The sequence below is a fragment of the Erinaceus europaeus genome, chromosome 13 (assembly GCF_950295315.1).
Source record: "Erinaceus europaeus chromosome 13, mEriEur2.1, whole genome shotgun sequence".
NCBI classification, from domain to species: Eukaryota; Metazoa; Chordata; class Mammalia; order Eulipotyphla; family Erinaceidae; genus Erinaceus; species Erinaceus europaeus.
Window position 1 is genome coordinate 99,327,171 of NC_080174.1, and position 13,262 is coordinate 99,340,432.

General features: G+C 44.5%; 2 protein-coding genes across 4 annotated transcripts in view; one reads left to right on the forward strand and one right to left on the reverse strand.

Annotated features, from left to right (window-relative positions):
- Positions 1 to 4,029, forward strand: part of DFFA (DNA fragmentation factor subunit alpha) — a 401,378-nt gene extending 397,349 nt beyond the window's left edge. Inside the window, exon 7 of the transcript XR_009544421.1 lies at positions 3,937 to 4,029. The gene's annotated coding sequence lies outside the window, so the exon portion shown is untranslated. The remainder of the gene's footprint in view (positions 1 to 3,936) is intronic.
- Positions 1 to 13,262, reverse strand: part of KIF1B (kinesin family member 1B) — a 171,406-nt gene that overhangs the window by 134,212 nt on the left and 23,932 nt on the right. For all 3 annotated transcript variants that reach the window (XM_060170919.1, XM_060170918.1, XM_060170917.1), the window contains 2 exons: positions 2,867 to 2,943; positions 1,657 to 1,836 (listed from right to left, as the gene is read on the reverse strand). In XM_060170919.1, coding sequence (XP_060026902.1) covers positions 1,657 to 1,836; positions 2,867 to 2,943 — 257 coding nt within the window. The remainder of the gene's footprint in view (positions 1 to 1,656; positions 1,837 to 2,866; positions 2,944 to 13,262) is intronic.

A 13,262-nucleotide genomic window follows, 5' to 3' on the forward strand; every position in this document is an offset into this window, starting at 1 on the left:
CCTCATCTGAAAACCGAAAGCAGCAACAGCACCTAACCTCTTAGGCTCATAAAAAGCCCCTGGACCTTTTCTTGGAATACGGTGACTGCTATATAATGGTTTCTCTAATTAACATTGTAATCACTGCTACTGCTACTACACATAAAAAGAGATTCCAAAGGTATGTGTTACTACACACTTCACAGGAAAAAAAAACTGTTATGTTTAACTTTTTTCTGAAAATTACCTACTTTTAAAAAATAATTAGGCAGGGGCCAGGTGGTGATGTACCTGGTTGAGTACACAAGGACCCAGGTTAAAGCCCCTGGTCTCCCCGTCTGTTGAGAGGAAGCATTTGAGAAATGCGGCAGGTGTCTGTCTCTCTTCTCTCTCCTTTATATCTTTCCCTCCCCTCTTGATTTGTCTCTATCCAATCAATCAACAAATAGATACTGTTTACTATAATTAAGCACTTAAAGTAAATGTCTAAATTAAAAAAATGTACTCCAACAATACCTAGAAAAGTAGCCATTGCTCCTTTATATAGATGGCCATACAAGTCTAGTAAAAAGAACACGTTAACTCCAAGAGGGGCAGGTGATAGCGTACCTGGTAGAGTACACGCTACCACTCAGTCCCCACCTGGAGGGAAGCTTCATAAGCAGTGATGTATGGCTGCAGGTGTCTTTCTCCCTCTCTAGCCCCCTCCCTTAATTTCTCTGTTTCTAGCCAATCAATAAATAAATATTAAGTAAATATGTAAAATCAACTCCAACTATCACTAAGAAAAGGCAAGCCCATCCTTGTTACAAAGGAGTTCCTACTAAGTAACTGTCAGTACTCATCTCCAAATAATGCAAAATCTAAATACAATTCTTAAAAGAAATTTCAAGCTGTTTAAACGTAAAGTAATAGTACTACACCAATAAGATAAAAGCATTTCTAAAAGGGCAATCAAAAAGTAGAAGTGATTCCATCTTAGATGGAAGAAAATCAGACCACAACATTCACTAGGAATCCCTAGAGTTCAGAACAGAAAATGACAGACACAATCATTTCTTAAAGTAGCTGACACTGTTTAAGACAAAATAAAGACAAAATGAGAGGGCTGGGTAGTCGTGCAACGGGTGAAGTGCACATGGCACTAAGCTCAAGGACCAGCTCAAGAATCCCAGTTCGAGACCTCAGCTCCCTAACTGTGGGGGAGTGGGGGGGTGTCACTTCACAAGTGAAGCAGGTCTGCAGGTGTCTATCTTTCTCTCTCTGTCTTCCACTCCTCTCGATTTTTCTGTCCTATCCAACAATGACAGCAACAACAATAATAACAACCACCATCAAAAACAACAAGGGCAACAAAAGGGATAAAATAGCCTCTAAGAGCAGTGGATTTGTAGTATAGGCACCGAGCCCCAGCAATAACCCTGGAGGGAAAAAAATAAGACAAAAATGACACTGGACAAATAGCAAGACCTTTACAGAACAACTTTCCCAACATGTGACAATGGACATGAATATATGTCAATATTTTCCAAGGGACAATTAGCTCCTCTAAGGGAAAGGAACAGGCTGGGCTATGCTGGTACCTGCTATATGACAGCTCCTGAATAAACACTGGCTACGTACAAACAACTGCTAGAGACTAGAGATTACAAGTAATGATTGCTGCTCAGCTCTTACCTGTGGAATGATGCCAGCCTGGCCTTCGTCTTGTTTCCCCATCATTGTATAAGATTTCCCAGCACCGGTCTGCCCATAGGCAAAAATGCAGACGTTATAGCCCTCGAAGGCATGCAAGAGCATTTCCTTCCCAATGTCATTGTACACACGGCTTTGAGATGCAAAACAGGGGTCTTCTGGCTGTGAAGAACAAAGAGGAATAAGTGGGATTTGACTAGTATTCTTTCCTATGCTGTGTAGTTGCTTCTATAATTATATTTTGGTGTCAGAAAGGTTTTCAAGACTCCTCTAGACTTTACTGATGTCATTACACACAGTACTGCTAGTAGCAGTACTACCAATACTATTTCTACTTCTGTTAGAGTCAACCAGGTCAGCAATATATAAAATCATGTACTTGGAGTTTTCTAGCATAACTACCTCTCATTTTTCATAACCTTAAAAAAAAGTATCTCTTTCACTCACTGGGCATTTCAAGGCGAAAAAATAGTGGGAAATGGAACTAATAGAGCAAAGATCAAGTATAAAAATGTTTGACTGAACTAAATACAGATAATGACTATTTCTCCAGCATTCAGGGGAGAATACTTCCACTCCTTTCAAATGCCCTCCCCTCAGCAGTTATGACTCTCCAACAGTATAAAGCATATCTACTCCAATGCAAAACAGGAAAGAGAGAACCAAAAAATGCATTTTAAAAGAGAGCCATAGAAAGAAACACTAATGGGAAGCGGGCTGTAGCACAGCGGGTTAAGCGCAGGTGGCGCAAAGCACAAAGAACAGCATAAGGATCCCGGTTCGAACCCCGGCTCCCCACCTGCAGGGGAGTCGCTTCACAGGCAGTGAAGCAGGTCTGCAGGTGTCTATCTTTCTCTCCTCCTCTCTGTCTTCCCCTCCTCTCTCCATTTCTCTCTGTCCTATCCAACAACGACGACAACAACAATAATAACTACAACAATAAAACAACAACGGCAACAAAAGGGAATAAATAAATAAAATAAATATAAAAAAAAGAAAGAAAGAAACACTAATTTCGGAACAAGCCCTACCATCCAGCAGGATCTAAGGTCCTAATTGAGCAAGGTACTGAGGAGGACTTCACTCTTCCTTTTCCTTTTCCAAACTGGTAATCTAGTTTTCCCGTGGATCTGAGGACTTTCAAATCATTCAAAACCCACACTACTCTAAGCTGGACTGTGAGAACACTCACCGAGGTGTGAGACCAGTAGGAGTAGTCAAAGCTGAAGGATTTTGGAGCTTCCTTTGGGTTCTTTGGATTAACAATACCTAGGGAATGAAAATACTTTAATTTTGTATCATTTCAGTTACATTCTTTAGGTGGACATGTTATCTTTTATTCCATTCAAACACTGGAATGAATAAAATGGATACCACAATGTCTGTAAGTGCCAAAAAATACTCACCTCTTATTTTATTATCTACTGGGTAGAGACAGAAAGAAATCAAGGAGGTGGGGAGGCAGAGAGGGAGCGAGACAGAGAGACACCTACAGCCCTGCTTCACCAATCATGACACATTCTCCCCACGGGTGGGGACCAGGGGATAGAACCTGGATCCCTATACACTGTAACATGCGCTTAAACAGATGTGCCACCACCAGGCCCCCCAAATAGTCACATTTTAAAAAATATTTATTTATTCCCTTTTGTTGCCCTTGTTGTTTCATTGTTGTAGTTATGATGGTTGTTGTTATTGATGTCGTCATTGCTAGACAGGATAGAGAAATTGAGAGAGGAAGGGAAGACAGAGAGGGGAGAGAAAGACACCTGCAGATCTGCTTTACCACTTGTGAAGTCACTCCCCTGCAGGTGGGGAGCCAGAGGATCAAACCAGAATCCTTACGGTGGTCCTGTGCTTTGCACCACATGCGTTTAACCCACTGTGCTACCGCCCAACTCCCAATAGTCACATTTTTTAATGTGTGGTCTCTATAAAGAACTCAAAGAGATTCAGACCAACAACAGTCAGTAGGTGCCTGAGGATTCAGAAGAGAGCTTGGCACATAGTAGGCACTGAGTAAATAGTCTGTGACTAAACCCTAAGAAAGTTAACACCCAAAACATGGAAATGAGCCCTGGTATTATTTCAAGATGTTTCGTAGAAGGCCTAAAATAGCACATCAGGGGGAGTCGGGCAGTAGCACAGCAGATTAAGCACAGGTGGCGCAAAACGCAAGGACCGGCGTAAGGATCCCAGTTCGAGCCCCCGGCTCCCTGCCTGCAGGGGGGTCGATTCACAGATGGTGAAGCAGGTCTGCAGGTGTCTGTCTTTCTCTCCCCCTCTCTGTCTTCCCCTCCTCTCTCCATTTCTCTCTGTCCTATCCAACAATGATGACATTAAGAACAACAACAATAACTACAACAATAAAACAAGAGCAACAAAAGGGAATAAATATTAAAAAAAAAAAAGAAATTACTTTTTAACCTTATTATCTACTTCAGAAGAGCTTGTTAATGATCATTCATTGAAAAACCATCTTACTTCTGACATCATAACAGATAATAACTAACAGTTATAGAAGTGTGCGTGTGTATAGGAGAGTAGGTCTCTAAATCATACACGTAGTGTTATAAATAGCAAAAGTGCTTCCTGACTGAAAGCATGAAGTCCTGCTGTCCACAACCATGAGATTTCTCTAGTGTGATCACTTCACTGAAACCACACTTTGGGGACTGACTGAAGATGAAGCAGAGCCTCCCTTCTTCACACACAGGGCTTTCAGCGCCTATTTCAAAGGGAACAAGATCTTTATAGCATGTGGCAATGGAATCTCTTCAAAGACCAGATATACCAGCCAATCCACTTCTCTAATGCAGGGCCACATCCCAAGCTATTGGTGAGATCAGGATTAAAAAATAAATCTGTCCAGGGCAGCTGCTGCTCAGGACACAAATAGCAACAGTTGCTATGGTGCTTCTTTTCTCTCTCCCTGAACTCCATGGGCAGGCATGGCCACAAATTCTGACAGTAAGGCTCACTCTCCACATGATCATGTGACAAGGAGACGAGGTTCTAGAACACTGTCCCCCCACACAGAGATAATCAAAGCAAACAAGTCCGCCTCTCACTAAAGGGTGCTACAAACAAGATTGAAAACAGCCAACTTAGCTGTATGGCATGGTCTTTAAACCAAAGGGAGAAACATCGATGAATTCACAAAGTAAGCCAACGCCTGCTGGACCTTCGCCCCAGTGAAGCGGCTGTGTAGCTGTGCATGAGCCCTCAGGTAGGGGCACCAGGGGAGCCTCCTTTAGAGGTGGCATCACATCTCTGGAGCTCAGTCACATTCAGACGTCAGGATACTGAGCGTGTCTTGTGCTCTCACCACTGAGTCATGTGCCCATCGGAATGCAGGCTTCACCCAGGGTGAATCACTATTGTTCCTACAAGGAGTGGAACCCAGGCCTGGTTTTGAGGTCGGAGATAGCAGCACTGTTTGAAGTAGCTTTAACAGACTCAAACACACAATCAGACGATCTTTCCATACCTGTGCACCCAGACCGCATAGCATCCTGCCATCTATACTACTATGACCGTGTGTCCCAACTGGGCTCTGCACCCTCCTGGACACTGACCCTCTCTCTCTTTCTTCAATGAAGTGTGCATTTGTTCTTCCACTTCAATCCCACTGGCCTAAGCCTTTCCTGCTAGGGCCCTTGTCCTCACAGCTCTGGCAGGAACACTTCCCTACTAGGTGTCTGAATATGAACAAGCAACTGCCTACAGGTCTCTGCTCAGGCATCAGTCCATCCAGGTTCTGTTCAAGCATCGTCTCTCCTATCAAATTATTCTGCTCTTATCCTCCTTTCCAAGTCAGCACCCACTTCACTCCCCAGCCTCCCACCCTGTTTTCTTTTCCTGCCTTGCACTGATCACTGCCTGACAGGACATGAGTCACTGGAAGGCAGGTTGCATGAGCTCAGAGCCTGTTTCATTCACGGCCACCCAGGACACTGCTTAACACATGCTAAATACGCAGTGTACATCCAAAGAAGCAGTGACTATGCTGGATATACTGAAACCGCACAACTGAGGTTCACAAAGAGACTAGAGTTAAAAAGGTCCAGGGCCCAAAGCGGGGCCCTGTGCAATGGACTTTGAGAGAGGAATACTGATGCCTTGGGAGGGAGGGCTGGGTGGAGTAACACATTCAAGGTGCGAAAGTCGGGAGTCGGGTGGTAGTGCAACGGGTTAAGCGCATGTGGCGCAAAGCGCGAGGACTGGCGTAAGGATCCAGGTTCAAGTCCCCGGCTCCCCACCTGCGGGGGAGTCACTTCACAAGCGGTAAAGTAGTTCTGCAGGGGTCTATCTTTCTCTCCCCCTCTCTGTCCTCCCCTTCTCTTCTCTCTGTCCTATCGAACAACGATGACATCAATAACAACAATAACTACAACAACAAAACAAGGGCAACAAAAGGAAATAAATATTTTTAAAAAGGTGCAAAAGTCTATTTCTAAAGCACTTATAGGTGTGCAAACCAACGCTACTGCGAAAACAAAAGCACTTATTAAAAACATTTTGGCTAGGAACCAGGCAGTGGCTCAACCAGTAAAACACAAGAGTTACCATGCATAGGAACCCAGGTCTGAGGCCCTGATCTTCACTTGCAAGGGAAGCTTCATCAGCAGTACAGAAGTACTGAAGGTGTCTCTTTAAAGCTTGTATTTCACAGGCAAGGAAGCAGCTCACTCTGCACTACACACATCTACCACATGTGAGGCCCTGGTCTTCACCTGCAGGGGAAGCTTCATCAGCAATAGAGAAGTGCTGCAGGTGTCTCTTTAAAGCTTGTATTTCACGGGCAAGGAAACAGCTCACTCTGCACTACACACATCTACCACATGTGAGGCCCTGGGGTCAAGTCCCCAACCAACTGGGGAATTTAATTGAGAGTTGGAGCAGTGCTTTTTTCTCTTTCTTGTCTCTGTCTCTCTCCTTTTCTCTTCCACTTTCTCTGAGAAAAAGGGGAAAAAATAGTCCAACTAGAATGATGGAATCATGCAGGCATAGAACTCTGGCAGGAAAAAAAAAAAACAGTTTGTGTTTCCCAGGAATACAGAATCTCATGACAGAGTCATTAAAATGGACTGTTAGCACTGCTCGTGCAGTGGCCCCGTGGGTAAAACTTTGGCTAAGGAATAGGGTCTGGAGTTCAGTCCCTTGCACGGCATTTGCCAGAGTGGTGCTCTAGTTCTCCCCATCTCAGAAATAAAAAAAGTATTTTACAAAAGCAACAGATCATCCAGAACAGTGTCCTCACTGCCATGTGTGAGAACCCAGCTTGCGTCCCTGGCAACACACGATGCACAAGGACTTCATGAGGTAAAAAGTGCTATGGAGACTGACTGTAAGACTGAAAGGAAGAAATATTAAGAAGCTCACCAGCAGCAGAGGAGCTGCATAGGCACAAAGCCCCCCAGTGGGGGGCAGGGGGGACACGACTCTGTATGACATCTATGCAGACAAGTCCATTATTTTCCTCACCTTTCTACCCTGAATTTCAATGGTTCTTGCCCACATACAACTCCTTTAGTCAGTACACTCAGTTACCCAACCACACAAGGTGAACAAGAGCTAGCTTCTTCCAGGTGCTACTTCCAAAAAGGAGGAGCTAGGAGACAGGAGGCCATTCCTCACTACAATGCACAGCTTATTCTGTGAAAGTGGGTCTAGTCTCATCACCCATGGGAACACTCGGACAGCACAGGGACAGCGGCATGGTGCTACAGTGCGTCTCCTCTTTAAAATAAAATAAAGAGGGAGTCGGGCTGTAGCACAGCGGGTTAAGCGCAGGTGGCGCAAAGCACAAGGACCAGCATAAGGATCCCGGTTCGAACCCCGGCTCCCCACCTGCAGGGGAGTTGCTTCACAGGCGGTGAAGCAGGTCTGCAGGTGTCTATCTTTCTCTCCTCCTCTGTCTTCCCCTCCTCTCTCCATTTCTCTCTGTCCTATCCAACAACGACAACAATAATAACTACAACAATAAAACAACAAGGGCAACAAAAGGGAATAAATAAATAAAATAAATATTTAAAAAAATAAAATAAAATAAAGAATGAGGGAGTTGGGCGGTAGTGCGGCAGGTTAAGCACACGTGGCACAAAGCACAAGAACTGGCGTAAGGATCCTGGTTCAAGCCCCCAGCTCCTCACCTGCAGGGGAGTCACTTCACAGGTGGTGAAGCAGGTCTGCAGGTGTCTGTCTTTCTCTCCCCTTCTCTGTCTTCCCCTCCTCTCTCCATTTCTCTCTGTCCTATCCAACAACAACATCAATACCAACAACAATAATGACAACAACAACAACAAAAAAAAAACACTAAGGGCAACAGAAAGGAAAATAAATGAATATAAAAAATAATAATAATAAAATAATGAGGGGGTGAGCAGTGGCACACCGGGTAAAGCGCACATATAGTACAAAGCGCAAGGACCTGTGCAACGATCCCGGTTGGAACCCCCAGCTCCCCACCTGCAGGGGAGTCGCTTCACAAGAGGTGAAGCAGGTCTGCAGGTGTCTGTCTTTCTCTCCCCCTCTGTCTTCCCATCTTCTCTGTCCTATCCAACAAAGACAACATCAATAACAATAATAACTATAACAATACAACAAGGGCAACAAAAGGGAATAAATATTTTAAAACTTAAAAAACATATGCTTTCAAAGTATGTTATACTAGGTAAACATGAAGTCCTGTGAGAACATATAATGAATCTATAAGTGAAAACATGTATAGCAGAGGTGATTTCTAAGTCAGTAAACTCTGATTTGATGTAACAGAGACTAGCGCAATGCTGTGATTTATAAGAAAATATATTTGGGGTGGGGGTAAATAGCATAGTGGTTATGCAAAGAGACTCTCATGCTTGAGGCTCCAAAGTCCCAGGTTAAATCCCTCACACCACCAATGCTCTGGTGTTTCTCTCGGTCTTTCTCTCCCTGCATCTCTCTCAAAAATAAATAAAATGTTTTAAAAAAAGAAAAGAAAATATATTTGGCCATTCTAATACCAAAATAACCCCCCATTTTCTGCCTCCAGGGTTATTGCTGGGGCTCAGTGCTGGCACTATGAATCCACTACTCCTGGCCATTTTCTGCATTTTACTGGACAGGACAGAGAGAAATTGAGGGGGGTGGGAGGATAGAGAGGAGGAGAAAAAGAGAGATACCTGCAGACCTGCTTTGTCACTTGTGAAGCAACTCCCAGGTACATGGGGGGCCAGAGGCCTGAACCAGGATCCTTGTGCAGGTCCTTGAGCTTCGTATATGTGCACCCAGTGTGCTACTGCCCAATCCCCCAAATAAATTTCTTCATATATGTTTGGTCTCTGGGTCATAGTTCATAGAAGTCTCCGAATTTCCTAAGAGTTGAGTGATTAAGGTGTTTCTTCTTTTTGCATGAGTAAGGTGACTTTGGAGAATCACTTAAGGAAGGGGCTATGAGATTTCAAGGGTGGAGACTTGCACCCAACCTTTAGACCTCTAAAGGATGACTAGGATCTGGAGGTTGAGCCAGTTCATCAGTAATGCCAACAAAACGAAGCCTCCACAGAGGCTAAGAGGAGGAAATTCAGAAGGTATCTGGGTTGACAGACACATGGAGACTTGAGAATGGCACACCTGGCTGAGTGCATAGATGTTTGGCTTTTTCCTCAGGCTTGCCCTAGACATGTCTTCCATCTTCTTGTTTCTAATAACTTGATGATCTAATGCAAATGGGTTCCCTGAGTATTACGAGTTGCTCAACAAACCCGGGGAGGAGTACTGGGAACAAGGCAGTCAACAGCACAGGTCACCTACATCTGGACTCCCTTTGGCACGGAAGTCTCAGGAGTTGGCACGGGAACTCCCAGCCCGGGGCTGGGTGGGAAGCACAGGTATGTCCTGAAATTGCAACTAGCACCCAAACAGAGGAAGCTCTTGGAGACTAAGTCTTTAATCTGTCGAATCTGATTCTGTCTCCTGCTAAGAGTGGCAGAACTGAGTCAAAGTCTCATAAGCCCTGCTGGCATCTAAGAGCTGTTTGTCAGTATGAGAGAGCAGACGCACACCCCACATTGCGTCTGGGTCTAGAAACCATGTTCAGAATCAGAGATTCTGAGTCCTTCAGGTGTCTGTCAGAAGGCCCTTGGTTGGTGGAAGCATTGAGAGTGGGAAAGGAAAGGTGAAAGGGTGACCTGTGATCCTTGAAGGCTTCCTAGTTAGCTTTAGTAGGTGTCCTACTGGAGTCTTCATTAAAGCTAAAATTTACCAGCTGTAGATGGCTTAGACCTGACGCCCAAGGATGGCCCACTGGATGCGTACAGAGGCAAGATAACAGAAGGCACACTGAGCAATCCATGTCAGGTTGTTATCTGTAACTAACATGTAGTAAGAGAAGGTGCTGGGGCAGGCCCTGAGGCTGACCCAGACCCAGACTTGGGTAGATCTGAGCATTGGCATCAAAGTCACATAGAAAGGAGAAAGCTATTCAAGGGCAACAGAAAATTCTTCTGAGATCTCTAGTCAGCACGAAGGCTGAGAGAGCAAGGGAAGAGCAAAAGCAAGACACTCAGCAAACCAGCTGTGTGAAGGAATTGTCGAGCTTTATCTGTCAGTATCCTCACCTACTGGAAGGACCACTGAGGTGAACCGTGAGTGATCAGGAGTGTGCAGCGGCGCCTTCAGTGCTGGAAGGCTGCAGAGTACAAGGACGTGTTTGGGTTGATAAAGGACCAACAGCTCACTACAGAGCAATCAGAGGTAACTAACTTTCCATAACGCCAGCCCACAGGAGGCTGGCTCTTCTGAGGGAACAGTCTGATGCAGAGGGTGACAGCCACTGCAAAGCCTGCCTGCCATGAAGGGGACTGCCCATGTACCTGGGGAGGGCCAGTGGAGCAGTCCAGACAAGCCAGCTAGTGAGTTCTATGTGCAAGGCACGTGCATGTGACACTGACAAGACAGACAGCAGGGTGTTCATTGCTGAAACACTCATCATCCAGGTCACAGAAAGATCTGTGCTCAAAGGAGAACCTCCATATAGGCACCCATAGAGCTTTAACGCTGGGGTTACATTTACAGATGACTATGGAAGCTACCTTTCTCTGTATCTCTCTGTCATTAAAAATTAATAAATAAAATATTAAAAGAAAAAAACTAGATTGGAAGAGGGATGAGTGGAAATGTGGAGTCAACGACATAAAAACAAGCACTATAACCAACTGGGGCCCTAGTCGGGAGTCCTGAGATTCCCACACAGACTCGATGGGCCTAGACCTCAAATAGACGCCTCTCTCCATTGTTACCAGTCATCTCTATCAGGAACAACAAAATAGACCCCTTTGTGGGCCCCCAAAGGACCTTGCCCTCAACATGGATCAACAACGGTAGAGAATGTTCCATCCTCTAAAGGGAGGCTGGACAATATACTCTATGCTCCACCTGAGGAAGATGGGTCCTGACATTGGGGCAGCTTGGAATGTTCCTACTCATGTCCACAGAATGTGAGCTCAGATCTACAGGGATGCAGAGGTCACAGAGGCGCCTAAGCTGAATATGGGCCCCAGACCACATCAAATCAATGGGGTTTACAGTCAACAATATTAATTTATAACCCTTTCCCATATTAGGGAGCTACTCTCTTCCCTGATCCAGCTTTCTGGTCCTTTTCGAAGCCATGACATTATCTCCCCAGACAATAATTAGGATCCAGGAGTCACGCGGTAGGTAGCACAGCAGGTTAAGTGCACGTGGCACAAAGCACAATGACCAGCGTTAAGGATCCTGGTTTGAGCTCCTGGCTCCCCACCATCAGGGGAGTCGCTTCACAGGTGGTGAAGCAGGTCTGCAGATGTCTGTCTTTCTCTCCCCCTCTCTGTCTTCCCCTCCTCTCTCCATTTCTCTCTGTCCTATCCAACATCGACGACATCAACAACAACAACAACTACAACAATAAAACAGGGGCAACAAAAGGGAATAAATAAATGTTTAAAATAATAATAATAATAAGGATCCACCTGCAGATCAGATTTCAGGTTCAGGAAAAAAAAAAAAACTAGTATAGTTACAGGCCCTTTGGAATATAACTAAAATATGCCTACTAGCTATCTACAAAATGGAGGACCCCCCCCCCAACTCTTCATCTGCACTATTCCAGCCTTTAGGTCCATGATTGGTCAACAATTTGTTTGGCTTTGTATGTTAAGTCTCTTGTCAGCCACCAGGTTCCAGATGTTAGCAGGATGCCGACCAGACTTTCCTGGACAGACAACCCCACCAATGTGTCCTGGAGCCCCGCTTCCCCAGAGCCCTGCCCCACTAGGGAAAGAGAGAGACAGGCTGGGAGTGTGGACCAACCTGTCAACGCCCATGTTCAGCGGGGAAGCAATTACAGAAGCCAGACCTTCTACCTTCTGCACCCCACAATGACCCTGGGTCCATGCTCCCAGAGGGTTAAAGAATAGGAAAGCTGTCAGGTGAGGGGATGGGATACGGAGGTCTCGTGGTGGAAACTGTGTGAAGCTGTACCCCTCTTATCCTATGGTTTTGTCAATGTTTCCGTTTTATAAATAAAAAATTAAAAAAAAAAAAAAAAAAGCACTACAGAATCTCTCAGGACTTTCGCTGTATCTGACATAGAATCCCATGAGTTCTAGTATGTGGCGTGAGTGGGAATGGGAAATTCTACATTTCCGTGCTCTTTCTAGGACCTATCTCTATACCATGGTACATCACCATCTTTTGAGCCTCTTTCTTCTGGGCAAAGGATACAATAACAACAGTGCCTAACTACATAGAATTGCTATAAAGATCAGTAAGTAACCCATGTCAAGAGTTTGAGCACAGGGTCTACCACTAAAGATTCAAATCATTCTTTCAATTCCCAAATGTCAGAATGCCTAACCATGCCTCAGGCCTAGAGGTACCTTGTAAAAACTGAGTCTCTGTCCTCACACTCAAGAAGTTTCTTTTTAATCAGGAAGTCAGAAAATTAGTGTAGTCTAGGGAATAAAAAAAAAAAAAAAGAAAGAAAGAAAGAGGAAATAAAAAAGGGGGTGCAGTATAGTTGTATGTGTTATCAAAATGTTCTTCAGGTTTAAGCCAGTACACTAACAAGCAAGGCCCCCATCTCTGTCTTGGAGTCTACTCAGGTCAAATTTAGCCTGGTCAAAGCTATTCCTAATTTTACACTTTTATTCTTTGCCTTCTCTCTGCTTGGTTACTTCAGCAATAAGATGTAGAAATAATGTTTTAATTACTAAGTCCCAGTAAATAAGGCAGTCAAAACAAGATTTATACTTAAGAGCCTCTTATTCTCCAGAATAAATTTGTTTATTATCTCAAAGTCTCAATGTAGCAATTACACTGTTGTCGGCAAACTACTAAGGATTTTGCCTACAACTACAATTAACACATCATCATGGCAACACTGTAACTTTATATTCACTTTTCTTACATAGCAAGCATTGGGCTTTCTAGAAATTCCAGTAACAAGGTGCTGTAGATATATGTTCACATTTCAGGCTTGGAGTTCTGAGTTCAATGCCCAGCAGTACACATGCCACAGTGACGCTCTGCTTCTTCTTACATCTATTTCTTAATAATAAGCA